Source organism: Theobroma cacao, unplaced genomic scaffold (assembly GCF_000208745.1).
Source record: "Theobroma cacao cultivar B97-61/B2 unplaced genomic scaffold, Criollo_cocoa_genome_V2, whole genome shotgun sequence".
NCBI lineage: Eukaryota > Viridiplantae > Streptophyta > Magnoliopsida > Malvales > Malvaceae > Theobroma > Theobroma cacao.
The window spans coordinates 169910-197562 of NW_017234718.1; the positions used below are offsets into that span (position 1 = coordinate 169910).

Genomic DNA, 27653 nt, shown 5'->3' on the forward strand with positions numbered 1-27653 from the left:
ATGGCGCATTTGAATTTCTTGTTATGCCTTTTGGACAACCAATGCTCTTGCTACCTTTTGCATATTGATTAATCAAGAGTTCCATGATTATCTGGACAAGTTTGTGGTAATCTACTTGGAATATATCGTGGTGTACAATTCAACCTTAGAGGAACATCAACGGCACTTACGGTAAGTCTTTCAAAGGCTATGCAACAACCAGTTCTATGTGAAAAGGGAGAAATGTGCATTCGTGCAAACCTGAATTTAGTTCCTTTGCCACATAATTAAACAAAGGCACATTTAGATGGATGTGTAGAAGGTGAAAGCTATCAAAGAATGGGCAACCTCTAAGGATACAACTAAGCTTCATTCGTTCTTAGGGCTAGCAAATTATTATCGGAGATTTATGGAAGGATATTCAAGAAGGATAGTAGCACTGACAAAATTGTTGAAAAATGAACAAAAGTGGAGTTAGACACCACAGTGCAAAGTTGACTTCGAAGGCTTGAAAATCGTGATGATGACGGATCCCATTTTATCACTCTTTGATATTGCAAGACCTTTCGATTTACAGATGAATGCATAAGACTTTACCTTTGAAGGAGTGTTGTTACAAGAAGGACATCTGATTGGGTTCAAAAGTCAAAAGTTAAATGAAGTTGAGAGAAGATACATAGTACAAAAAAAGAACTACTAACAGTGATTCATTATTTACAAGCTTGGCGACACTACTTACTAGGATCACAATTCATGGTTAAGACTAACAACACAGTCGTAAGTCACTTTCTCACACAGCCAAAACTTACAGCGAAGCAAACGAGATGGGAAAAGTTCCTAACCGAGTTTGATTTCTCTTTCGAGCATAAAGCTAGAAAGGTGAACAGTGTGGTAGACGCCCTCAGTAGAAAAGTTGAATTCACAGCTCCAAGAGTGATCGCACCAATGATAGCCAACAAAGTGACTATAGATATTCGTAATCTTATTGAGGAAAACTTGCATCGAGATCCCCAAGCAATGGTCATTATGAAGTTGCTGGAGAGTGGAAAATTGACATACTTTTGAGTGAAAAATGGACTCCTACTAATAAAAGGACCACACATATTTGTTCCAAGAGCAGGAGAGCTTATGCAGAAATGTCATGATACTCATTGACTACAACATCCAAGTTGGCAGTAGACCATTACATTACTGAAACAAGGTTACTATTGGCTTCTTATATGGCAAGATGTGATGGATTATATGAAGACGTGTCTCATTTGCCAACAAGACAAAGTAGACAGACAAAAATCGATGGGAATGCTCGAACCTCTATTAGTGTTGACCAAATTGTGAGAAAGTATTTCTTTAGACTTTATTGTAAGACTTCCTAAAGATATGATAGTGCTCTTGGTAGTGGTGGACTATTTCTCTAAGTACGTGACGTTTATTCTTGTGTATAAGTTTGGCTCAGCGGAAGAAACGGCTCATACGATTTTTAAACATGTGGTAAAATATTAAGGTGTTCCTAAGAGCATTATCAACGACAGAAATCCGAGGTTTACAAGCTTTTTTTGGAAAGAGCTTTTCAAGCTATTGGGGTCAGAACTGAACATACCTTCCAATTATCTCCCGAAAATAAATGGTCAGATAGAATACTTTAATGGGTTATTAGAAGAATACTTGTGACACTTTGTATAGGCAAATCAGAAGAATTGACCCAACTTATTAGATGTGGCTCAACTATGTTTCAATTCACAGAAGAGCTCAGCCACTAATAGAACCCCTTTCAAGGTTGTCACCAAGCAACAACCTAGACTTCCCCATACCTCAGTGGAATCATATAACGGGAAGAGTCCCCAAGCATTCAACTTTACTAAAGAGTGGAGATGAAACATCGAAATCGTTAGAGCCTATTTAGAGAAAACCTTAAGTCACATGAAGAAATGGGAAGATAAAGGTTGAAGGAAGCAACACATTAAGGTGAGAGACTTAATGTTGGTGAAATTGGTACCCCGAACAACTTTGATTCCTAAGAAAGAGGGATCGAAGACTAGTATGAAAGTATAAAGGTCCAATATCAGTTATAACCAAGATAGGAAAGACTTCCTATAGGATTGATCTACTAAAGTGGATAAAGGTATGCCTCGTGTTTCATGTCAACAACCTGAAACTATTCCATGCAAATCTAGTAGATGCAAGCAAGAGTCGACCCACAAGAGTTGCCATCAGCATTATGCCACGATCATAACGTCGAGTGGAGGAGATTTTAGCAAGAAGGATGATGATAATCAACTGACGACCGATTAGATCACTAGAGAGAAGAAAAACAATCTTCGTGCCTTTCAATAGAAGATTGAAGAATTCTAAGCCAACCAGTCAACGAGGATAACAACAAATTGAGTGGGGGAGGATGTCATGAGCTAACCTTGTATCGGACTATGACAGGGTAGGGTTGTTTAAGAGATTGAGTCTTTTGTACTTGTAAGGAAAATGTCACCCTTTCAAACATTGTAATGGCTCATGGTGACATCTCTAAAAATACTTGTTAAGTCTTTAGAAGGAAAAACCCTTTAGGAATGGAATGTTCTTATTTTAAGCATTGTAATGGCTATTGGTAGAACACTTTTAAATCTTATAAATTCTTCACAAGGGGTGAGCAGTCGACTGATTGTTAGACTGCCTTACTAGTAAAGGTATGTATGTAGTGAACCATCTAGGGTGTCTCGACAATGGTGTGTCTTGGTCCTTTTATACTCATTCTCATATTAGTAAAACATTTTTCTTTATATGGCTCTAGTGGTTGCATGTGTGGCATTCGATATGCCCTATTATTTTGATGTACATTGCTCTAATCTAATTTATGGCTATTGTTGATGTTTGTTCAGATCTAGACGAGTTATTGGTTGACTCGTGTGGAAGCGTCCACTTAAGCGTCGCAGAACTATCACATACTTAATCGAAGGAGCATAGTTCGTGACACCTTGCCTCATTTTTCTTTCTTTTCTCAACTACAGACCGTCACTTTTCATAGCAGAACCTCACCATCGTTCAAACCACTACAGAGCCTCCGTATCTTTACTGTGTATCACTCACTCTTTCACCTTTACTTACAGTTCATCGTCGCCGCAACCATTGCACCTTAGATCAATCCTAAACCCTCTCAGTCTATGCAAAAATCAACTCTTAAACACTTTGAACTCCTAAACAACCATTCTACCTTTACTCATTCTTTTACCTCTTCCCACTCTCGAGCCTAAATCGTCGGCTAAGGTTTCTTACTCGAGAACTAAATAAACACGATATCTATTGTTTAGGGTTTTCATCACTCTCTTTTTCTTATTGGTCCTTCATATACAATTTTTTATTCCGTTTGTATAGCTAGCTACCTTTTCGGTTCTTTTTCTTATTTTTTGAGTTCCCTTTTAATCATATTTGTATTTGATTTTTGATCTATTTTTGCTAGGAGTGTGCAATGGTCAGTTACAACTAGGCAATTGACCATAACCGTTGGTTGTTGTTGTAACCGTCGGTTATGTTAATTTGCTCGATTGTCGGGGGGGACTCCCTCCCTTCTGAATCAACCAATTAATCGAGGATTCTTTCTTTTTTTTTTAAAGGGGAAAAGACACCCTTACCCTTCATTAAACCCCCTCAACACATCTACTATTCTTTCCCTCATGACCCCTTCTAATTTTCACTTTGTTCTCTACCTCTCCCTTTCATTCTAAACCCTAAACCAGTAGCCAAGTCACTTGGCTCTCTTCTATTCTCCAACGATGCTTCATTATCATTCCAAATTGCTGCCAACCACCTATTTTAGCAAGGTAAACCATAAATTTTTTTTTGTTATTGATTTTGTGAAAATAGCAAGAGAAAGAAAGCTTGAGAGATTATAAATATTTTTTTTTGGTTAAAATTCATGCTAGAGAGAAAATATGTTAGAGATTATGAATATGATATGTTGTTTTTTGCTTAAAAAAATAAATTAGTGCAAATAAAAACAATTCCAAGGGATTAGAAAAATGATAGGCTTGATTTTTTAATTTTTGGGAATTAAATTTTTTTCTCAACTATAGATTATTTCAACCTTAGTTGACATTAAACATTTCAAAGAGTTTTATGTTTAGAATTATTGTTTGGATAATTACTTAAAATGATTTGATGCTAGAATTAAACAGTAAGAATTATGTTTGAGAATTAATGTTTAGAATTATTGTTTGGGTTTTTAATTAAAATGATTGGTAATATGCTAGAATTAAACATTAAGAATTATGTTTGGGAATTAATGTTTAGAATTACCGTTTGGATAATTAATTAAAATGATTGGTAATATGCTCGAATTAAATATTAAAAATTATGTTTGGGAATTAATATTTAGAATTATTGTTTGGATGTTAGAATTAAACATCAAGAATTAGTTTGGGAATTAATGTTTAGAATTATTGTTTGGATGTTAGAATTAAACATTAAGAATTACGTTTGGGAATTAATGTTTAGAATTATTGTTTGGATTTTTAATTAAAATGATTGGCAATATGCTAGAATTAAATAGTAAAAATTATGTTTGGGAATTAATGCTTAAAATTATTGTTTGGATTTTCAATTAAAATTATTGACAATGCTAGAATTAAACATTAAAAATTATGTTTGGGAATTAATGTTTAAAATTATTATTTGAACTTTTAATTTGGCAATATGCTAAAATTAAACATTGGAATTAATATTTGGGTATTACCTTTTATTTTGTAGATGTCAACTAATGAGGAAACAAATTTCACAACTAATGAGACACCAACACCAACACCATCAACATCTACACCTCATGTTATTGGTAGTTCTACCAAAGTCAACAAAACAATTGTAAGCAAAGTGCGGAAGCAAAGGGAGCCATCTCAATCTACATCGATTATGGGAGATCACTTCACCAAATTTGTTGATAAGCGGGGTAATAAGAAGGCTAAATGTGCTTATTGTGGTAAAGAATTGTGTGTTAGTACAAAAAAGAATGGAACTTCTTCTTTGAACAATCATATTAAAGTTTGTCCTAAGTTGAAACTGGTGTGTGATAATGAGGAGAACAAACAAATGGAATTAGTTTTTGCTTCAAGAAAGGATGGGTTGGGTAGTTGAAAGTTTGATCAATAGGCAATTAGGAAGAGACTAGCTGAAATGATCATTTTAGATGAATTGCCTTTGAAGTTTATGGAAAATCCAGGATATAGGAAACACATAAACAAAGTATGTCCTAGATTTTGTGTACCGTTACGATGAACTGTTGCTAAGGATTGTTATAAGGTTTATACTGATAAACAAACTCGAATGAAAATATTGTTAAAATCATGTTCTGGTAGAATGTGTCTCACCACTGACACATGGACTTTGATACAAATAATTAATTTTATTTGTCTAACTGTCCATTTTATTGATAATGATTGGAAGTTGCAAAAAAGAAATTTGAATTTTTGTTCAATCACTAGTCACAAAGGTGAGGCCATTGGTAAGGCAATTAGTAAATGTTTCTTTGATTGGGGGATCTAAAAGATTTTTTCTATCACTGTTAATAATGCTAGTTTAAATGATGTTCCAATAGAACATTTGAAGAAAAAATTTAATGTTGCTAGAACTAGTATTTTAGGAGGCAGATTTTTTCGTGTGAGATGCATTGCTCATATTGTTAATCTTGTGGTTTCTGATGGATTGAAGGAAATCAATACTTCAATTATTTGTGTTAGAGGGGCAATGAGATATGTTAGACAATCCCATACTAGATTAGCTAAGTTTAAGGAGTGTGCTGCTAGTGTAGGAGTTGAGAGCAAGTGTTTATTGTGTTTGGATGTGAGCACTAGATAAAATTCTACTTTTTTTATGTTGGATACAGCTTTGAAATTTTAGAAGGCTTTTGCATCATTTGAATTATGTGATAATAGCTACATACTTGAGCTAAAAAGGTTGGGAGATGGGGTGCCTGATGACAGAGATTAGGCAAATGTGAGGAGGATTTCTCGTTTCTTAAGAGGATTTTATGATTTGACGTTTAGTGTTTCAAGCACATCTTACATAACTTCTAATTCTTTTTTGGATTCCATTTCTGATGTGTATACCACTTTGATTGAATGGCAAAATGATGATGATAATGTTGATTTACAGTCTATGGCAATTAAGATGAAAGAGAAATTGACAAGTATTGGGGGAATGTGGACAAAATGAATTTGGTGTTATTCATTGCTATTATACTAAGCTTTCTTATGTTGAATTCACTTTGCTAGACATGTATCCTCTTACTCAAGCTTCAATGATGTTTTCTTTGGTGACACAAACAATGGATGAGTTGTTTCGTTGTTATAGAAATATGTTACAACTTACTGCTCGTGATGTTAGTGAAAGTGGTCAAGAGTGTCCAACTTCCATGGGTTAAGGCACTAGTGGTGGTTGTAGTGATAGTGTTGCTTTGACTTTGATTGGTAAGGACACAAAACGTACTAAAAAAAGATTGGATAGGTTCAAGAAGCATCGGTTAAACATTGGGTCAAAAGAGGTGAAAACAGAATTGGAGAAATATTTATCTGAACTTGTAAATGATAGAGGTTTCTATAATGATGAGTTTGATGTTCTTATGTGGTAGAAAACTTAATCAATTTAGATTTCTTTTATTTGTCGTTAATCGTGATGTTTTGGCTGTTTTCGTATCAACAGTTGCTTTGGAATCCACTTTTAGTACCGGTGGATGTGTGCTTGATGTATATATGAGTTCTTTGACTCATAAGGTCATATAAGCACGTATTTGTGCTCAAGATTAGTTACATGGATTGGCACGTGGTAATTCGGATTTGATTGAAGATGATTTGGACGAGCTCGATAAGCTTGATTTTGATAATTATTTTGTAATTTTATTTATAATTTAATTTATTAGATTTGTTAAAGATCAATTTACCATATTTGTTATTTTATTTTTTAGATTTGACTAATATTGTGTTGGAGATAATAGCTGAATCTGAGCCTGATTTTAGATTTGACTAATATTGTGTTGGAGATAATAGCTGAATCTGAGCCTGAGTTGGACTAACATGTTATTTCTATTGGCCATTAGCACTTTTCAGGTAATGTTATCATTAAGTATTATGCAATATTTATATTACATTTATAATTTATTTAGGTTATCTTACCACAAAAATTTACACTAATTATATATTTTCTTTTAACCTTTTTAGGAGTATGCTTTGCAAAATTGTTGAATTGAAGTTGAAGCCTTGGAGATCCATTTTTTGAAATTTAGTAATTTATATTATGAAACTTTGAGTTGTTGAACCCTTATTTATTTATTTATTATATGAAGATTAATGTTAATTTCTTTTATGACCATATATTTAATTATAGAACTTTTGAAACTAATGTTTATTTATTATATAAAGATTAATATTTATTTATTGTATGAAGATTAATATTATTAATTATTTAAAAAATAAATAAATAGATGAAAAAATTATATATAAATAAATAGATCCAAAATAATAATTTATAAGAAGTTACATAAAAAAGCCCAAGTCAAACAAAAAAGGAATCATTTTGAACAAAAAGAAGCCCAACTTAATCTCAAATAGCCCAAGTCAACCCACTATAAAAATCGACTTGAAATCGATTGAACCAAAATCAGTTAACACTGACCTCTAACATGACTCTATTTGATTGGTTGGAAAAGGTTATTTTTTTTTGTCAATTTTAAGAAAAATCGAACCAAAACCATACTTAACCGACCTTTACTTTCCTCTAATTTTTGTCTTAATTAATTGCAAGAAATCTGTTTAATCAACATGGCTAAGTCTTGGGCTTGAATTCTAAACTCACCAGACTCTTGAAACGAAAACCCTAACAAGACCCAAAAACCATTTAAACCCCTTTCGAATCTGGGCTTCATATTCATAAAAAATAAATAAAAATAAAATGAAATAAAAGTGAAAGTAAATAAAAATAAAAAATAACAATTTGATTAATTAATTAAATAGATGACAATAATAAGAAACTGTTATCTATAATAGCTCATTGAGGGACAGGTAATTTTTTTATCCTGACTAAGTGGGTTCAGAACTACTACATGTAGATGATGGAATATTGCTACGGACTCGAGTCAATGCAAAAGACTTTTATATTTTGAAATTTTTTAAAAATAAATAATATGGTTAATCTATCAATAGTGAACTGTATAATTTGAAAAAAATTAATATTATTAGATGAATTTTTTGAGGTAACTGCCACGGTAATGATGATGATTTCTTTTTTTTTTTTTTTCTTTTATTGACAATTGAAAGCTCCCATGGCCAGCCTTTTAGCCTACACGTGACATGGCAAAATGAGGGAACCTCTCTTAGGTAAGTTATGGAAGATTCTTGAGTGAGAAAGTCAGAATATTCTTTATTAATTATTACTAATATTATTTAGAAAGGTTTTAATAGAGATTTAGGGTTTCTAAAATTATTATTTTTTATCTTTTTATTTGAAAAAGAAAATGTAAAAAAAATTAAAGAGCCCTTTTCTGTTTCAAGCTCTTCTAGCCATGGCGTGAGTCTTGCCCCCCCCTTTTCTTTCATTGTCCCTCTTTTCGAAAACACAGCTGGGAAAATTAAAATGTTTCAAAAAGAAACAAAACACTATACGTAAATTCTGCCTTACTTTTTTCTTGTACCTTTTCACTAATCTGGATTTTAAAGTGTTTCCTTTGACAAAATTGCGTGTACATTGTTTAGTTATACTTACGGTTGGTGAAATTTCTTGTGCAGATTGTGTTGAGAAGGTTAAATCCCGAAGAAATTGAGTCTCCTTAAGCATCGGATATGGTGAGTTTCGGCTTTTGAACTCCCAAGAGTTTTTTTTTTCTCCTTCAAATTCTTAAACATGAACTATGGATAATTAGGGTATAAGGTTTTTTTTTTTAATCTGCTTTGTTATTTAGAAAATAAAAACTTCTTTTTTTTCTTTTTTGATAAAAGGGGGAAAGGAGCCTTTTTAAACCTACATTTTCACTAGAAAACTGGGAGTTTTTTTTTTTTCATTTTTTTGATCTTCTGCAACAATTAAGTAGGGAATTACGGTTCATATATGAAATGTGATCTTTAATTATGTGCATGCTTTTCTGTTTATTTTATTTTGGATACAATGGGCCTTGGTTTGGTGTTGATTGCAGTCGGATATTAGGAAATGGTTTATGAAAGCGCATGATAAAGGCAAAGGCAATGCCTCAAAGCCGGCAAACCCGGCACCAACCAATACAGATTCTGTGAGTATATCTTTTGCCATTTCATATGTATATTTCTTCCTGTGTAAGATTTCAGCACGGTTCTTTTGCTTAGGTTTTTGGCAATAATATTGAAAATTGAATGATATCCATGTATTGCCATCTGAAGATTCTATTTAGGTTGTTTCATGATTCTGTGAAGAATTGCTGTGACTTGTTGTTTGGTTGCTGAGAGTACACTGAAAGGAAAAGGAATATCATATGACTGTATTTTTGTTTTATAAGGTCCAGTTGTGTACTTAGTTTCTTTAGTTTCTTTCCTGAATGAGAAAAACTTTACAACCAATTTTAATATACCGAGTTTAAAGAAAAGCAAGACAAATAAAAAAGAGTTTAAAATGATAGCCTTTTATGTTTTCCCTGGCTTTTTTAGCAACCAACCAACAATAAAGTAACTGAGATTTTGTTTTACTGTTTTAAAATGAAAATAAGCATTTTTGTCACCAACATGGGGATGCTATATGTCACTTGAAAAGCTTTGAATCAAGGAGTAAGTGAAGGGAGGGGTTTGCATGAGTAATTGAAGGCCCCTATAGGGCCAAATGCTAATGTGTGGCTCAATCTATACATAATTGGCTGGAAGCATATGTTAATTTTAGTACCTAGAGGAAAATGACAATGAAGAAAGCATGAATGGGCAGATATGAATCTCCCTCTTTCCTCGTTCTTGGCCAAAATTATTCTTAAAATGTTGGTCTAACTTATGCTTAAATGTTTCTTTCTCTATCTGATTTTTGTCATTTGAAATTTATCAAGGTACCTGGAGGCCGAGAAAATTCTGGCAGAAGGAAAACTAGCAAGTATTTTCCTGCAGGAAAACAACAGCCAAAGGGTGAACAAGGAACGGAGGAACTTCCAGCCAAGAGAAAAGTTCAAAATGAAAATGAAAGTGTTGAAAAACCCCCACCTTCGAAGAAACCAAGCAAAGTTGGTATTGATGATGACTTTGTTTTGCCCAAATCAAGGAATACTGTTGATGTCACTCCCAGTAAGAAACGGAAGAGTGGTTCAGGAAGGGGTGTTGCACAAAAAGCTGAAGATAATGATGAAAGTGATGAAGATGATGCTAAGGACTTGGAGTCTCCTGTAAAGTCTGGTGGAAGGGGGGGTCGTGGTGGCACGGGTGCATCAGTGGCACCAGCTAGTGGAAGGGGCAGAGGCCGTGGACGAGGTGGATTTATGAATTTTGGAGAAAGGAAAGATCCTCCTCATAAAGGAGAGAAGGTGGAGCTATATTAGAAATGTCTGATTTAATCATAATTGGATCAGCATGAATATTGGTTAACAATGAATTTCTGTTATGTCAGGAAGTCCCTGAAGGTGCTCCTGATTGCTTAGCTGGTCTAACTTTTGTAATTAGTGGAACGCTTGACAGGTATTTTATTTGTTACTGATATTGACATTCAAGTACTTATTCCTCTTGCTCTCATGTGTAAAACTATTCTTGATGCATTTCTTCTCAGCAACATGGAGCAATAGACCATATTTTTCTACAAAGGGTTTTACTTACAATTACATTTTTTTTAAATCTTTATTTATGGATGATTTTCCTTGATGGATCGGGCCTTCATGGCATCATAATCATTGAACTTTTCCCTTACAGTTTAGAAAGAGAGGAAGCAGAGGACTTGATCAAACGCCATGGTGGTCGTATTACTACAGCCGTCAGCAAAAAAACGGTTATTCTATTCTTATACCTGAAGATCTCTTCACTTCCGGTCCCAATTTTGACAAGTGATTAACATTGTCCATCTGCAGAATTATCTTTTATGTGATGAAGATATTGAGGGTCGAAAGTCCTCTAAAGCCAAAGAGCTTGGGTTTGTTGTCCCTCTTATTGGAAAATTTTAGTTTGAATTCCTTATTGCCCTGTTTCTTTTGTTTAATCTTGGTTTTTATTTCTTATTGTAGCATTCCTTTTCTCACTGAGGATGGATTGTTTGACATGATCCGTGCTTCAAATTGCGGAAAAGCTCATTCAAAAGAAGAGTCAAAAAAATCTGCAGAAAGCTTTGCTGCATCTCTACCTAAGAAGAGCCCCCAGAAAATGGAAGTGAAGAGTATGGCCCAAATAATGATGCACTTTAGCTTCTGCTGCATTTTTTTAGTGGTTGACCACATAATAGTATATATAGTTGTTATGACATGACCTTTACTTACAAGTAGCAAGATGGTGAAATTTTGACTACTTACTTGCCAAAGGATTTTATTCTTGCCACTGGATTTTGTTCTTGCCATTCTTGTTTGTGTAAACTTTCAATGAAGGTTGATGAAATGCCACTGTTAACTACTATTTTACAATGTGTATAATACATTCTAGAGGTTATGACTGGGTTTATGGTGGTGCCAAACCTGGAGTTTGGTGTTATTATTATAGGTTTTCCTTTTTTGTGTCCATCCATTTGTTTGCTGATGGGGCTCAGCCATGATACCAAAGAATCCTATCTTTTTGTTTCAGCTCTTATCCTTAAACTTAATCTTGTTTAGATGATATTCTCATTTATTTTGGTACTCTTTTATATGTCTGTACTTTTGCTGTATAATGGATTCTGGAATGTAGGCCTTATTGCTTTTCATACTTACTATCTCATAGTTCTTAGCTGAATAAGTTCTTTCATGGTTGACACAGGAAAACTGAAACATGCCAAAAATTTTGTAGATCCAGCTTTCCAACTAGAATAGAAGTATATGACTATATGAAACTATAAGTTTGTAAGCTAGTTTTTTCTATTTTATTGTGATTGTGGAGCTCTCTGAGAGGTCAGTTCTCCTTGTTTTCAATGATGAAGAACCCACTGATACCCATGTTTGTTATGTTCCTGATATCATTGCGATTTCTAGTTTAACTATTTAGAGTTACTATTCATACTAATAATAAAAGCCCTTTTCTGTTGATATGCAGTTTCCTTTTTTCACATCTTTTTGAAAAATGTTCATGTTCTGACCAACAATGCTTTGAACTGCTTGTGTAATTTTACCTCTATTATTATTATTATTATCATGCACATGGAGCACACTGTTATTTGCTGTTGCTACTTTTAGCATAATAAATCTGCAGTTCATAGCTTTGGATAGAAAGGAATCTTTATAATTGTAGTCCTTGAATATCCAATGCATTTAGTGAGTTCTTTTACTTGTATCAATAATTCTTCTCCTTTTCCTTTGCTTGCCCGTTCTTAAATGGTAGCCTTTTCTCTACTATGGTCATGCCATCACTTTCTACTCTCCTGGTGTCCAAACTTGATGGCTGATCTATCTATTGTTTTCCACCTCTTGTATCTTTTTTGTCTCTCAAACTGGATATGAATCTTTGGCCACTTCTGTATATAGCTAGATTTATATTCCATTATTCCATGCTACTAATATATTGCTGAAGATTGTCATCTTATGTAACTTTCTGTGAATTGTGCATGTAGTTTCATTTTTTAATGAACTTTGATTGCCATTATTTTTAGTTTAAACCATTGTCTTTAACTAATGCTGCTTCTTGCATAGGCAACTCTTCATCAGCAAAGATATCTGGTAAAAGTTTGACTACAAGTGTCTCATCCACGAAGCAGAGAGGGCAACCAATCCAGCATTCATCTCTGACATGGACTGAAAAATATAGGCCAAAAGTTCCAAATGAAATGACTGGGAATCAATCATTGGTATTAGTTTCTACTCTGTCATCCTTTATCAGGATATGTTTTAACATTAATTTCTGTTTTCAGAAGGCTAGTGGTCATCTTGCTCACTTTTCATAAAAAACCACTGATGTGGCACCTCAAATTGGCCATTGATATGGGTTATTGACCTCCAAATATGAGGAAAAATTTGGAGAAAAAATTGTATGCATCCATGTTGGAATCAAAACCATGTCCAAAAGTCCCGAGTCTGAGCAACATATGCTGGAAGCATACTCATTATAATCTCTTTTTGTCATGGCTGCAGGTTAACCAACTTCACAATTGGTTGGCACATTGGAATGAGCAATTTCTTGGAACTGGAAGTAAGGGAAAGGGCAAAAAGCAAAATGATCCTGGTGCCAAAAAAGCTGTCCTATTGAGTGGAACACCTGGCATTGGGAAAACTACATCAGCAAAGTTGGTTAGTCAGATGCTAGGTTTCCAGACCATTGAGGTGGAGTTTATTTTACCAAAATCAATCTTGATTATTAGTTTAAGTTCAGATTACATTGCCCAAAACTAAAGTCTGCTGATGTGTATCCTGTATGTGTCATATAGGTAAATGCTAGTGATAGTCGTGGGAAGGCTGATGCCAAAATTTCTAAAGGAATTGGTGGAAGCAATGCAAATTCAATAAAGGAACTTGTTAGCAATGAAGCCTTGAGTGTTAACATGGATCGGTTTGTTTTCTGTTCTTATGGAATCTTTGTGTCATTACATAGGAAATTTATAAACCTTTTTCAAATATTTTCTCAGACAAGTTAATTTTTTAATGGAAATTGCAGTTCAAAACATGTAAAGACTGTCCTGATCATGGATGAGGTGGATGGCATGTCTGCTGGTGATAGAGGTGGAATAGCTGATCTTATTGCCAGCATAAAAATTTCCAAAATCCCAATCATTTGCATCTGTAATGACCGATACAGTCAGAAACTGAAGAGTCTTGTGAACTATTGCTTGCTTCTCAGTTTCCGTAAACCCACAAAACAACAGGTACAGTTTATTAAACTTTTATTTTTTCCTTTTGGATATTTTTTATAGATTTTTTTTTATTAAATTTCTGCCTATCTTGCAGTTACTCAGATCTATGTGCTTACTATCATGTGGCTTCCATCATCCAATTTTTTGTACCTGCTATTGTCTTGGCTTTTATCTTATGCAGTAAGATGTAGACAAATTATATGAAGGGCTTTCATATCTGTATTTTTGCTGCTGATCCTCGAACAAATCATGATACAACAACAACAACAAGCAGCAACAAGAAAACCTTTATCTACTGCATGGGATTAATCACAAGCCTTTTTTACAGATCAAGATACTTAAGTAAAACTTTTAAAAGTTTGAGATGGTTTCTTGCTTGCCCTTTCAGAGTTTTTCCCCTGATGTAATGAGCTGATTCAGTACCACATTTTAGGGCCAGTATGTGGCCTTTTTGTTTACTAAAACCAGTACACTTAAGCCTATTTTTTATATTGTTCACAGCATCAGGCCAGTACACTCAGAGTTCAGCCGTACTGGCATGTTTTGGCCACAATAGCTGAAAACTTTTTCCCCTGCCAATATCAAAAAAAAAAAAAATCTCATCATAATCCTGAAGATTCAACACTAGATCCAAATAAACTCGTCATTTTAAGAGTCACAGCTGTGAATTATCAGAGTTGAAAACATGCAACTGTAGAAGCTCAAGAGTGAGTGCTCTGTTCTTTTTTTTTTTTTTTTTTCATTTTTTGTCTGGGATCTTGAAGTGCCCAGATTTCTTATTTGATGAGCATTGGAGGAAGAGGAATGTATTATGTGAAGCCTTACTCTAGAGATTTACCAGCATCCCAAGTTTAGAGTAGCCATGACTCCAATTATCCTCTTTTCTCTAATTAAAATAGGAAAAGAGACCCTTGCTTCACTCGAAAGAGATAGAGAGATAGATTGGGCTGATGTTTATTCAATGAATTTTAATCTCTGGCATCTTTATGTTGGTGTATGTTCTGTTTTAATGAAGATGCTGAGGCCATGATTTGGCCTTGATGCTGTATGGGTTATTTGATTTTCACAGAAGCTTCAGATTGTGGTATCTATTTTGAAATATGAAAGAGTTCACATATACTGCGTAGGAAATGCAATTTAGTCTAAGTATCCTGTTTATGTCAATTGACTTAAACAATCTCAGTTTATCAACTATTGTTAGTCCAATTATATTTTGTTGGTTCTGTGATCTGTTAAATGAAGAGAAAACATAAGTCTCTGTTACATAAATGTATGTGCCTTTATATACCAATATGGTTATGGGCATGGGTTTGTGAAAAAAAAAATACTAATATTTGTAGTGCTATTGTGTATATTGTATCTCCATCCCTCCCTCTCCCCCCCTCCCAAAAATGGAAATTAATTAAACTGCTGTCAGTATGTAAGTTTCTCATCATTATGCCAGTTTCTAACCCTGAATTTTGTGCATGGCAGATGGCCAAGAGGTTGATGCAAGTTGCAAATGCAGAAGGTCTTCAAGTTAACGAGGTAAAAGTCACATGGAGTGTATGGTTTAAACTATGATGCAATCATGATTTCAGAATGGACTTATTCAATTCTTGCTCATTGAACTTTTTAGTTCTCTCTCTCTCTCCCTCCTTTTTCTGGTTTGTCATCCATTTAATTTTTGGAGAAAGTGTAATCTAATTGAATTGGAGTTTTTTACTACTTTTTAAGTTGGATAAATTTACTTTTGGAAGCTGGACATGTTTTTTTTCCCTTTTTGTAACCTTCGGCAGTCACTTTTAGTTATGAGCTGCTGATTTTGTTCTTATAATTATACCGTTTGTTAACGTCAACTAAGATCTTTTCCCTCCATTCTCTCCTGACTCCCCCCCTCCCTTCCCGCTACACACACCCACACACAAAAAAACTAAACTTTTTTGTTTTTCCAGATTGCTCTTCAGGAACTTGCAGAAAGAGTGAATGGAGATATGCGCATGGCCCTTAATCAGCTGCAGTACATGAGTCTGTCTATGTCAGTCATTAAGTATGATGATATAAGGCAGCGCCTTCTTAGCGGTTCCAAGGATGAAGACATTTCACCTTTCACAGCTGTTGATAAGTATGACTTCAGTGATTATAAGTTTAGTCATACAGTGATTATAAGTTTTGCTGAGTGTTGCTGTTTGATTTATGTTTCTTGCAAATGCTTCTCTTCATGTCATTTTTTTTTATTAAATGAACTTTATGCTCTCTCTCTCTCTCTCTTTGTTTGATCATGAAGAGGAACGGCATGTTATCTTTGTTCCTATGTTACTAAATCATCGATTAACCTATTCTATTTCTCGGATAATATTTCTCTTAGTCTTTCACACCCTTCTCATTTCCAGTTACTAAATGGTTTTGACAAGTGCAAATTCTGCTTTTATGAGTCTAAAAATTCTTTTAAAAAAATAATCCATCTTTGTCTGGTTTATTGCTTTGGTGATGTAAATTGTAAAGTACAGAGTTTGGGTGCCTTATGACTATGCCTCCATTAGGTTTGATATTATTGGCTCAAGCATTATTTGTTCTGGAGTTTCAGAATTTTTTTATGTTTTTTTATGGTCAATCACTGAAAAAATTCTGATTGAATTGAAATAAGCTTTTTCCCTGTCAATTGGGAAGTTCTTAATTATGAGGCATTTGTAAATATTCAATTATGCTTGCATACTTAATGATTATTTGAATTTTACCTCACTTGAAGCTCATGGTAAACAATATGTTGTCTGTTATTAACCTGTTTCTCCCTCCCCGTGCCCCCATTTGAATTTGTTGTCACTGTAGGCTTTTTGGCATTTATGGGGGAAAGTTGAGAATGGACCAGCGAATTGACCTGAGCATGAGTGATCCTGATCTAGTTCCACTTCTTATTCAGGTTGTGCTTTTTCTTGCTTGTCTCACCATGTTTGGTTGCAATTATTGAATTGTGAAAGATTTTTAGATCTTCTTAGAAACCTCAAACCCATTATGTGAATGATTTTGGGACTCTAAATCTATGAAAAAACTTAGAAAACCTTGGTGCCTGAGTTGGAAACTGGCTCCATTTCCATGTAATGTAGCTCGAACGATTTGATTATTTGTAATGCTGAAGTAATTCTTAGAACTTTGAAGACTATTAAATAATAATTGGAAGATGTAGTAAATCAATTAAAGGTACAATAGCTTCTCTAGAAATGTTCCTTTTTTTTTTCATTTTTTGGTGGGCTTTGCTCCAACCATAGACACCACCCCAAAACCAAAATAGCCCTCACATCGGCAGTACCTAGGTCCTTGTTTACCAACTGGAGGATATTATGTACATTTTAGGTGGTGACCTTCCAAAAGTGCTTTCCAACTTATGCATGATATTGGGTTTGTAAGAATTCCTTTTCATCATATGGACCATGTTGCTAAGGCATCCAAACAGCTGAATTTGAAGTCCTTATCTCGGAAGTTGCATACTTTACTCTTTCTTTGTCTATGTTACTGTGACTGTACTTTTTGCAAGTGCAATTGCATTCTTTTGCCCTGCAATTTTTTGATTAATTGTTTTTATGTCTTTGTTTTGCCGGAATCATCTCCTATTGTTGGATACTTGCATATTTGGTGGCACAAAGTTATCCATTGCACATGTCACAACTAATTGCCAATTATTGTTCTAGGTGTGACTAGTTTTTTATTATATGGCAGGAAAATTATATCAATTATAGGCCGAGTTCAATTGGTAAAGATGACAGTGGGATGAAACGTATGAACTTAATTGCCCAAGCTGCTGAGTCTATTGGTGATGGTGATATAATCAATGTGCAGATTCGAAGATATCGACAGTGGCAGCTTTCGCAAGCTGGTTCCCTCTCATCATGCATCATTCCGTATGTATTGTATTTTTTAGGCCTTAAACTATCAAGAGCTCGTCAAAATATTTTTATTTTTCTCTGAGTGATATTTTCCAATATTGTTTTGTTTAATCAGTGCTGCATTGTTACATGGACAAAGGGAGACACTTGAACAGGTAATGAGTGTTATGAGTTAGGTTTCTTGATACTATTATGACTTCTTCATGCATTTCCGTAATTGTTTGTGTCTTGACATTAGTCTTTTTGTTTTTTAAAAATCAATTTCTTACTGTATGCTTCTTCAAGGTTTGCAAGTACCATATGGAAGCTGTTCTTGACCTTTATATTCTATGCGTACATCATTTTTTCATGCAAAATATTGAAGCATTCTATGTCCTTTCTAGAAGCCTGCTCATGGCTAGCTCATTCTTTATGCTTTGGTGATTGATATGGTTATCAGGCTTTATCTTGTTCTCGTAGTTCAACTCACTAGCTTGATACTGCCTTGCTAAAATGTCAAATAAACTTTCCTATCTTGTCAGAATATTTAATTAAACTATGACTATTTTTACTACAATTTTACAATTATTTAGTCACAACAACAATGGATGTCGGTCATCAACTTGTCAGTCTGGACTCCGTATAATGTTCTACGGGACCCTACACAATTTGTGATTATGATTGGACAATTGGAGTGCAATAATTGCTGATGATGTTCTCTGTTTTGTTTCATTGAGTTCAATTTGAATCCTCCTACTTCATTTTTGTTGAAGGGAGTCCAATTCATAAAAAGTTAGAGATTATGACTGATGCCACTGCCACTATCTTCTGAGCTAGTGAGTGAGTCTGTGTGTGTGAGTTTATTATTCTCTTCACATCAGAGCCATCATGTACTTGACCACAGTTGCTTAAAAACCTTCTTTCAGAACAACCAAACCTGTCGATTATACCCTTGAAATTCACAATTAAACCAACACAATTACATACAGCTACCCCTATTCTGGCCCCTAAAAAAAACCCCACCCCTAAAAGAATGTGACATCAAAATTACTCTAATCTAGCTCTAATGCACTAGAACAGAACCTAGCTAAACAATCAAGAAAATTTAACATCAATAACTGTAATGCCCATGTCATAAAACCTAGTTTATCACAACTAACAGAATTGAAGAGGGGTGATGATTCAATCACCAATTACGCTTTGCAATTTTGCCTTAGGGGAAGCTGAGTCTCAATTCACAAGTTAAGAAAAAAAGGAAGTGTTGGGGGGGGGGGGGGGGGTGTATTGAGGAGAGAGAGGATGAAAATAGTAATAAAATGGGAAAGACAGAAGAAAATATTATTTTGGCCAATCTGCTTTGGTGGCTTCTTTGAGCTTAATATTTCACCTTCCTTAATTGTCTTCATGGATCTCTATATGGTAGGCAGTGTTCAGTGTGTTAAAATTCAATGAAATTACTACCACATACCTCTCCAAATTGCCTCTATTAGGATGAACAATTCGAAGCTCATTGCATTTTCCTGCTCGGATGCTCGAGTAGAACATGCAGTAATGAAGCTTACTTTGTGCCAATGCAATTTTGTTTAGAATGATGATATCATGTTGAAATTTAGATATGTCCTAATATTCAAGGCTGGCTTCACAACTGCAGGGAGAACGGAATTTTAATAGATTCGGCGGGTGGCTAGGGAAGAATTCAACTATGAGTAAAAATTATAGGCTTTTGGAGGATTTGCATGTTCATATTCTTGCTTCTCGTGAATCTAGTTCAGGAAGGTAATTCTTCTGTTTTATGAACTTTTCCATCATAATGTGTTTTTAACATGTCAGGTTCTTTGTATGCAGTAGACTATTTAAAGCATGTAAGCATTACTTAAATTTCTTATGGCTTAAATAACAAAAAGCCCCTGAACTATGTCTGGTTATGCAACTGAACCTCTATATTTTTATTGTCCCCAAAAGAAACCCTTATCCTTTGATTTGTATGAAAAAACCCCTATTCTTTTACTATACCCAAACAAGTCCTTTATCTGTAACAGAAAATTAACGGCTGTCAGACCTAATACTAGTTGGTATTTTCTTTTCATGTGATAGTAGAGTGGGCCATGTCATATGCCATGTGGATGGTGTGGAAGGGGAAAATGTAAAAAATCCACCTCAGCTGCCATGGGGTAACATCATATGCCGTGTGGTCAGAAAATCTCAGCTAGTATTGGGTCTGATGGTTGTTAATTTTCCGTTATGGATTAAGGGCTTGTGTGGGCACAATAAAAAAAATAGGGCTTTTTTGGGTGCATATCAAAGGATAAAGGCTTCTTTTGGATACAATAAAAGTATAGGGGCTTAGTTGCATAAACTGACATAGTTTAGGGTTTTTTTTTTTTGTTATTTAAGCCATTTTTATTCATATTCCCTACTGATCCATGACTTGATCTTTGGTAAATGATAAACTAGCCGCATGCTTGAGTTGTTGTTAATGATATCTTCTCTCATCATTTTGCATTTATGTAGACCTTTTTGACAGATAAACTAACTGAAGTAGAGTGCCAAATACTGAAGTCTGACATGGTCTACTTTCCCATGCAGCTGTTAACATACTAAGATGTGCTAATGTAGATGTTTAAATGTCATCAGTTTTATATGCTAACAAGATGAGTAAATTAAGCAATTGTGATAAAGACCAATATGTTGACATACTTGTTTAAAAAAATGCATTTCCTAATCTAGTTGGGTCAATAATTTTGAGGAAACGGAGCTGATTGACATTATTGTCATCAATTGTTTTTGTTCAAAGATCTGCTCTGCTGCTAGTTAAATTAATTTATAGGCATTTTCTATCGATCTTTGAAGTCTTATGATTTCAAGAGAGATGGAAAGGGAGAAATGAAGAACTCATTTTGCATGCATTTGCATACGTGTCTGCATTCATGTGTGTGAATCTATGCATATAGATTGTTGCATGAGCCACAGCCTTCATAAAAGTTGTTTTGTTCATTGATACGAACCATTGGGGGATAGCTAAAGAAAATGACACTTGTCCTAGCTCTCATGGAATTTCAATTATTTCTTCATATACTATGGGGTCTTATTTCTCATTTTGATTACCTTTTCTTTGTTAATGTATCCTTTTTAAGTTGAACAGTGTTTTTGTTGTTGTAAATGATACAGAGAGACTCTTCGACTTGATTACCTTACAGTTCTTCTGACACAATTGACTAATCCGCTTCGAGACAAGCCTAAGGTTCGGAACTTACATTTTAAATTAGTATATTGTAAGCATTGTGTGACCCAAGGCAGGCCATATGTGCTGTTGCAAGTTATGGTGTCCTCAAGAGGCCCGCATGTTTGAGTGAGGTGTATTGAATTACATGTTTTTTGTAACTCTGCTGAAGCAAATAGAGATGTAAGACTAGGGTGTTTGCTAGTGGTTGTTGTATCACCTAATTTATTCAATGACTCTTATTAAGTAGGCATTAACCTAGTGTTATTTTACTTTGCCTTTCTGAAATATATAAAAGCAAATCATCATCTCTTTGTTCTCCAGTGGTTTTATTCCTTTTAAAGGAAAGAAGAGAGAATTCTTCCCTTGCTTATGTTACTCTGTCTGCCCTTTCTCCTCTCCAAATATTCCTCTAGCTCCTTTCTTTGTTGGATATGTGTGTTGGGAGATGGGTGGAATGGGGAGGTGTTATGTTAATGCTCTTCACCTTTTGATCTGTATCCCTTTAGTCTGAATTTTGTTTATCAGAACCCTTGACCATCTCCCATTTTGCTCTCTACTGCATATTTATTTTATTTTATTTTTCCTCTTATGCGTAATGCCTGATTTTTGGGCCTGAAGCATTATATCTCTTGTTCGCCTTGTACCTGTGCCTTCTCCTGTTTCCCTATTTTCTTATATTTTGTTTCTGTTCTTCTGTTTATCTTAGTGCACGTATGTGCATACAAATGTCTGGATGTGTTTGCAGTTGGCCTTTGTGCCTTATGAGTGCCTTAGATGTGAGAGGTTGCTGTTTTAAATTTTTTCATATTTTCTTCTTCATGGACCAGGATGAAGCTGTTAAGCAGGTTGTTGAGTTTATGAATGCTTACTCAATAAGCCAGGAGGATTTTGATACGGTTGTTGAGTTATCTAAATTCCAGGTACCCTCTACTTCTATAGCCTATATAACATACGTAGCTTCATTTTCTGTTGTGTTTCCAACATACTTTTTTTTTTTTTTCTGAATAATTGTGCTCAGGGGCAATCAAATCCACTGGAAGGCATTCCAGCAGCTGTCAAAGCAGCTCTGACAAAAGCATACAATGAAGGAAGCAAGACACAAATGGTACGAGCTGCGGATTTAGTAACTCTTCCTGGAATGAAAAAGGCCCCTAAGAAGCGAATTGCTGCAATACTAGAACCATCAGATGATGTATTAGGGGAGGAGAATGGTGACACATTGCCTGAAAGTGAAGAGAAGTCTTCAGACACAGAGGACTTGGGTAAAAATTTGATTTTAATATTGGTGTTAATTAATTTCCTTTATTTCATTGCTGTTTTGCATTGCACTCATCAATTATATCTCTCAGTTATCTGTTTAGCACAGTTAATGTGGCACTTGTTTTTACTGTCTTTTAACATGATAGAATCTTGATAAAGGTCTACTATTTGATTCTAAGAAAATAACTCATCAACACTAAAAATTAAAAATAGAAATATGCATGCATTTGAATCTACTAAAGTGGCAGGAGAAATATGTTGTACTGCATTGTACTAGTTCTCGAGACATTGAAAATCCAATTTGCTGGGCAAGGACCCAGGATTTCCCATTGGATCAGGGAAACTTGTGATGCTAACATTAAAGTGGAAGAAAGAAGTTTCTTAGTGAGGGTGCAGAAAGTCTTGTCTAAAGTGAGGTTTTTTTTTTTTTTTTTTCCTGTTATCAATATGGAGGTCTGCTAGGCCTTGAGCATTCTATGGGTGGTAGCTGTCTCCCATCTCATAAACCTTATCCTCCCTTTCCAAGTTTCTAACTTGACATCTCAAGATAAATTCTAACTATTTACATTTTCCTTTTCCCATCCCATAAAACCCACCATAACTACTCTCGTTGCCTAAACCTTATCTCTCCTTCCCATGGTTTGAACTTGAGTTTTCAAATTGGAAGTCTCATACACTCCAGCCCCCTTTCTTAAGGTATAAACTTGACTTTGATGTTGGAAGTCCTAAGATCTAATAAGTAGGGGATTATTTTGAAGTCTTCTGTGATAAGTGGAACACAACCAGTGAGCTGTAACAACCAAGGACTTGAATAGTTGTCTCAAAAAGGCAAAAAATAAAAAATAAAAAAATAAAAATAAAAAAGGGAACATATACAGTTTTCTGGTTGTTATATTTTCGGACAAATATCTGAATGTGTACTATTCATTTCATTCATTAATTATGTTTATGCCTTTTCTTTTGGCACAACAGAAGGAACTACCGATGGTGAGACGCTGCGGGCAGAACTTCAGAGTCTGAACTCCAAAGGTTGCTGCCTTTGTCTCAGCCTTCTGTTTTTTAATCAAGAGTGATTATTCGATATATATTCGTTCCTGTTGTACCAGTTAATTGTTTTTAATATTTTGCCTTATTTTCCCTAGGAATTGAAGTACAAATGGAGTTGAAAGGGACAGGGAATTCAAGTGCTAAGAAGGCACCAGCTGGTAGAGGAAGAGGTGGTAAGGGTGCTTCAGGATCTGCTGAAAAGAAAGGTGGGCGTGGTTCAGGGGCAGGAGCAAAGAGAAAAAGATGAGAAGCGAGTATAGGGTGGACATTCTACAATTTTGGCGTTGTTTATATAACCAGTGTAAGGAGCATGTCACTCCACAACTTATAACTCTTTTAGGATGGTGAGTGAGGATTGTAGTTGGATTCCTTGGTGTAAGTAGCGTAGAGGATATCATTCCCATGATTGATGCATAACAATCTTGGGCATTTTGAGTATGTTATGGGAATGCTGAGTTGCCCATTAAACCTTCCCTTTGGATGAAGCCTAGTCCTATTGCATGCCAATTATTCTGGTGTTATTTGCTTTCTCTTTGTCAATTATCTTTATCTTGCAAATAGCTTAAACTCAAATATAGATTACGCCAATCACTTTTATCTTATAACATGAGCATAAATATATATATATATAGAAATATGTACACTTTTCATCAATGAAAGTGAAGCAAATTCTAAGAATTTGTAACCTGACTCATGCGCTGCTATGCTATCTATACTCTTTCACCACTTAACTTTAAGAATATCAATTAATTTTCCATTCTAAACTAATATTGCGTATTACAAAGTATTGGAACTCAAGCTTCATATTGAACACAGTTTCCCTCAACAAATAAAATGGCAATTAAGAAACCTAATTTTAAATCTAAGCGTACATATGTCTTCATTACAATCTCTATGGGTTGGGCTAATATAGTACGTAAGCTAGAATATTGTTTAATGATGTTCAAACAGCTATAACCTTATGCAAACAAGTGAATTAAATTTATTATGACTTATTCCAGAATCAATTAAATTTAATTAATATATGTAATTCACTATAAAGTCGAAACTTTATTATAAGAAAGTAAAAATTAAAGCATGTATTATATTTGGTGGTTATATCAGGAAATTAAAAAAAAAAAATTGTCTTATTAAAAATAAAAAAAATCTCCACAAATGAATAGTTTGAGACCTTATATTATATATTATAAATTAATTTTTCAAAGCATTATAAATTGGTTAGTATAGATTTCCTAATATAGTTTTCAAGGATATGTGCTACAATTTCATTTTGATAAAAGGAAAATCATTTTAAAGCTTGTATTTATTATTGTTTTGATTTTAAATAATCCTTGTATGAATAGAAGTAGAATGATTTTAAACAATTTTTGTACAAGTCGAAGTAGAAGAAAGGATATGAGCTACTAGGAATGTTATGCCGGTACATATATTCCATTTCCAAACTTATTCTTCCTAATTTCAATTTTAGTTTTTTTTTTCCTTTGATACAAATCTATTCATCCAAATTCATATGAGAAAAATTTTTTTCACAAGAAAATACGAATAAAAAGCTCGAGATCATGGGTACGCAGGACAGAGTCAATGATTGTATCAATGTGATTAGTCTTGATAATGAGAGAATATTCAAGAAATTGTATCAAATTGTCCCCAAACAAATATCTGATGTAACCTCCAAACAGAATTTTGATGATAAAGTCATTTCAAGCCAAGGAGTGAAGATAAAATTTAGAGCATGTTATCTTCCAAAAGACAATGAGTTGAAGCCTTTAGAAGAGGATGTATGTTTTATTTGCTACGAGGAACAAACATTGGTTGTGGCTGATGGTGTTGGAGGATGAGCAGCCAAGGACGTGGATGCAGGCGAATATGCTCGAGAACTGATGGCTAATGCCATCATTGGTGTCTATGAAGAGCATATGCTTAAGGGAAGTGTTGATCTTGGGAAAGTGAAGCTTACTTCCATATCAAGGTTGAAGGATTATCGACGGCCTGTATTCTCGAGTTTATGTGGGGAACAGTGGGTTCATGATGTTTAGGGATACAAAATTGGTCTATCGATCACCCATTCAACAACGTGATTACAACTATCTTTATCAATTGAGAAGTGGCGAAATTAGTGATGGACCTGATAATGACAACAGAGTTATTTGTGAGGGTGGAGGCAGGGGACATAATCATTCTTGACATCGATGGACTGCTTGATAACTTGCATCCAACTAAGATGGAGGAAATCTTGAAGCGTGCGACAAAGGAACAAGAACAAAGAGTTTGAGAAGATAGCATTGTTGATAGCAAAGTATGCGTTGTACAACTCGTTCGACAAGTTTGTGCTCTCTCCATTTGCAGAAGCTGCAAAAAAGGCAGGACTCAATCATATGGGAGGCAAGGTAGATAACATTACAGTTGTTGTAGGAATCATTCAATCTTAAGAGGCTGCAGCTGGACTGCTTTCATCCTTCTCATTCTCTTGTATCATGGCTTCATTATTTACTATTTTTTCTTTTTGTACTACTACAATTGTTATGGTGAGTTGGTCTATAAATTGGTTAGCCATGTCACTTGTAAGACAGTATACAAGTAATACTCCCTCTATCTCATTTACAGTGATGGATCTACAATTTCGTATGAGGAGTGGTTGAAGAGTAATCATATAAAGTAATGGATTGAGTCAATAATTCGATTCAAAACAAAAAAATTAATCACTTTTGAAATAAAATTAAATTATAACATAAAATTTCATTAAGAATTTAAATATAAGTTTTCAGATTCACTAAAATAAATAGATATAAAATATAAGAAAAAATTAGCATTAAATAGACATTCATAATTGACGTGTCAAGAATGGGAAGGTCATCATTGTCTTGTTGAGATCTTTTCTTAAAGTAAGAATCAATTTTGAATTAATCATGATAAGCTCAATTTATACTTATTTAATTTGAAAAAATAAGATAAGATTATTAAAATTTTCTAAATATTTTAATCACATTCTTGTTTAGTTTTTCATGTCAACATATGACATATTGCATAAGTGTTCACATCAAATCAATAGATTGTGAGAAAAGTTAAAGAAAAAAATATACTCTTTAGGTAGTTAAGAAGCGCTCAAATTGAATTAATAGATTGTAAGAAAAATCAAAGTAAAAAGTTATACTCTTTAGGTAGTTAAGGTCATTAAGCAATGCATCTTTTACTTCATAGGACAAAAAAAAAAAAAATACATATGCTGCATAAGTGTTCAAATTGAATCAATGGATTGTACAAAAAACCAACGTATAAAATTACATTTTTTAGGCAATTAAGTAATGCATATTTTACTCCACAGGACCAAGGAAAATACATGTTAAAGCCAAATCCTCCAAATTGGTTTAAAAAGGAAAAAAGAGCAAAAAAAAAAAAAAGATATCCAAATTGGTTTAAAAAGGAAAAAAGAGCAAAAAAAAAAAAAGAAATCCAAATTGGTTTTAAAAATAAGGGAAAAAGAGAAAAAAAGAAAAAATAATTCCAAAAAGAGCAAAAAAAAAAGAAAAGAAATCCAAATTGGTTTAAAAAAGAAGGAAAAAAAGAGAAAAAAATCTAAATTGGTTTAAAAAAGAAGAAAAAAATAGGGAAAAAAAGAAAACAAAATTTCAAAATTTGGATCTAGAAAGACTTGTTGAAAATTAACTTAAATTCCTTACCACTACTCCAAAGCAATTCATTAAATTTATTTAAAGGTGACGAAGTTAGATATTTTTAATATTATAACCACAAAAATTAAAAAATTAAAAATTGAGAGGTCGCAACCGTCACTGGCCTGCTCACTTATTTTATGTTCCCACAAATTTATGTTTTTCTGATAAAACTTTTTTAATTGAAGTTTATCATTGAAAACTGAAAAATTTAGCAAGTTTGGGTTGGTAGATTCTACCTTATGCTGTTGTAGAAAAGATGGCTGCATTATTGAAAGTAATAGCTGATATACCTTGTTGTCCACTAAAGCATATGACATGAAATCCTTGGCGTTTTGGATAGCAATACCAACTTGGGTTAAGCATGTGTGATTCACAACATAGCCCCAATCATATAAAAGATTATTGAAAAAGTATTTATAAGACTAAACAAGTATCTAAAATTCAATAACATATGTGTAATATTTTAGTAACTTAAATTATTAAAATCACATATAAGGTTGCTGAAAATGTATTGCAATAAATTGTATTGGCATCATTTACCAACACAAAACATATAAAATAATTATCATTTTCATATCATATCCTTGACCTCAATTTCATTCATAATCTTTTTTTAAGGCAATTTTAAGCTTTCATTGATGAAAGTAAATAAGAAAATAAGCCACCAAGGTGCTCTAGGGATCAAAATAGGTCCCTGAAACCCCTTCTTCTAATTAA

At 34.0% G+C, this 27653-nt stretch overlaps 1 protein-coding gene across 4 annotated transcripts; it reads left to right on the forward strand.

Moving 5' to 3' along the window:
- The first annotated feature begins 8305 nt into the window (after positions 1-8305).
- LOC18586892 (replication factor C subunit 1) lies at positions 8306-23791 on the forward strand. 4 transcript variants are annotated; one of them, XM_018129730.1, is made up of 23 exons: positions 8306-8324; positions 8733-8789; positions 9137-9229; positions 10004-10471; positions 10555-10622; positions 10851-10926; positions 11006-11067; positions 11159-11307; positions 12743-12897; positions 13181-13369; positions 13474-13595; positions 13701-13908; positions 15370-15423; positions 15831-16000; positions 16705-16795; positions 17590-17771; positions 17872-17911; positions 19387-19511; positions 20904-20976; positions 21786-21878; positions 21977-22220; positions 23191-23247; positions 23361-23791. In XM_018129730.1, the coding sequence occupies exons 2-23, from the start codon at positions 8787-8789 to the stop codon at positions 23510-23512; spliced, it is 2874 nt and encodes a 957-aa protein (XP_017985219.1). In that variant the 5' UTR covers positions 8306-8324; positions 8733-8786; the 3' UTR covers positions 23513-23791. The 4 variants fall into 4 exon arrangements, 3 of the variants coding, with proteins under 3 accessions (XP_017985219.1, XP_017985217.1, XP_017985218.1); XM_018129728.1 differs by lacking the exon at positions 8306-8324 and adding an exon at positions 8462-8609; XM_018129729.1 differs by lacking the exon at positions 8306-8324 and adding an exon at positions 8463-8514.
- Positions 23792-27653: the final 3862 nt, after the last annotated feature.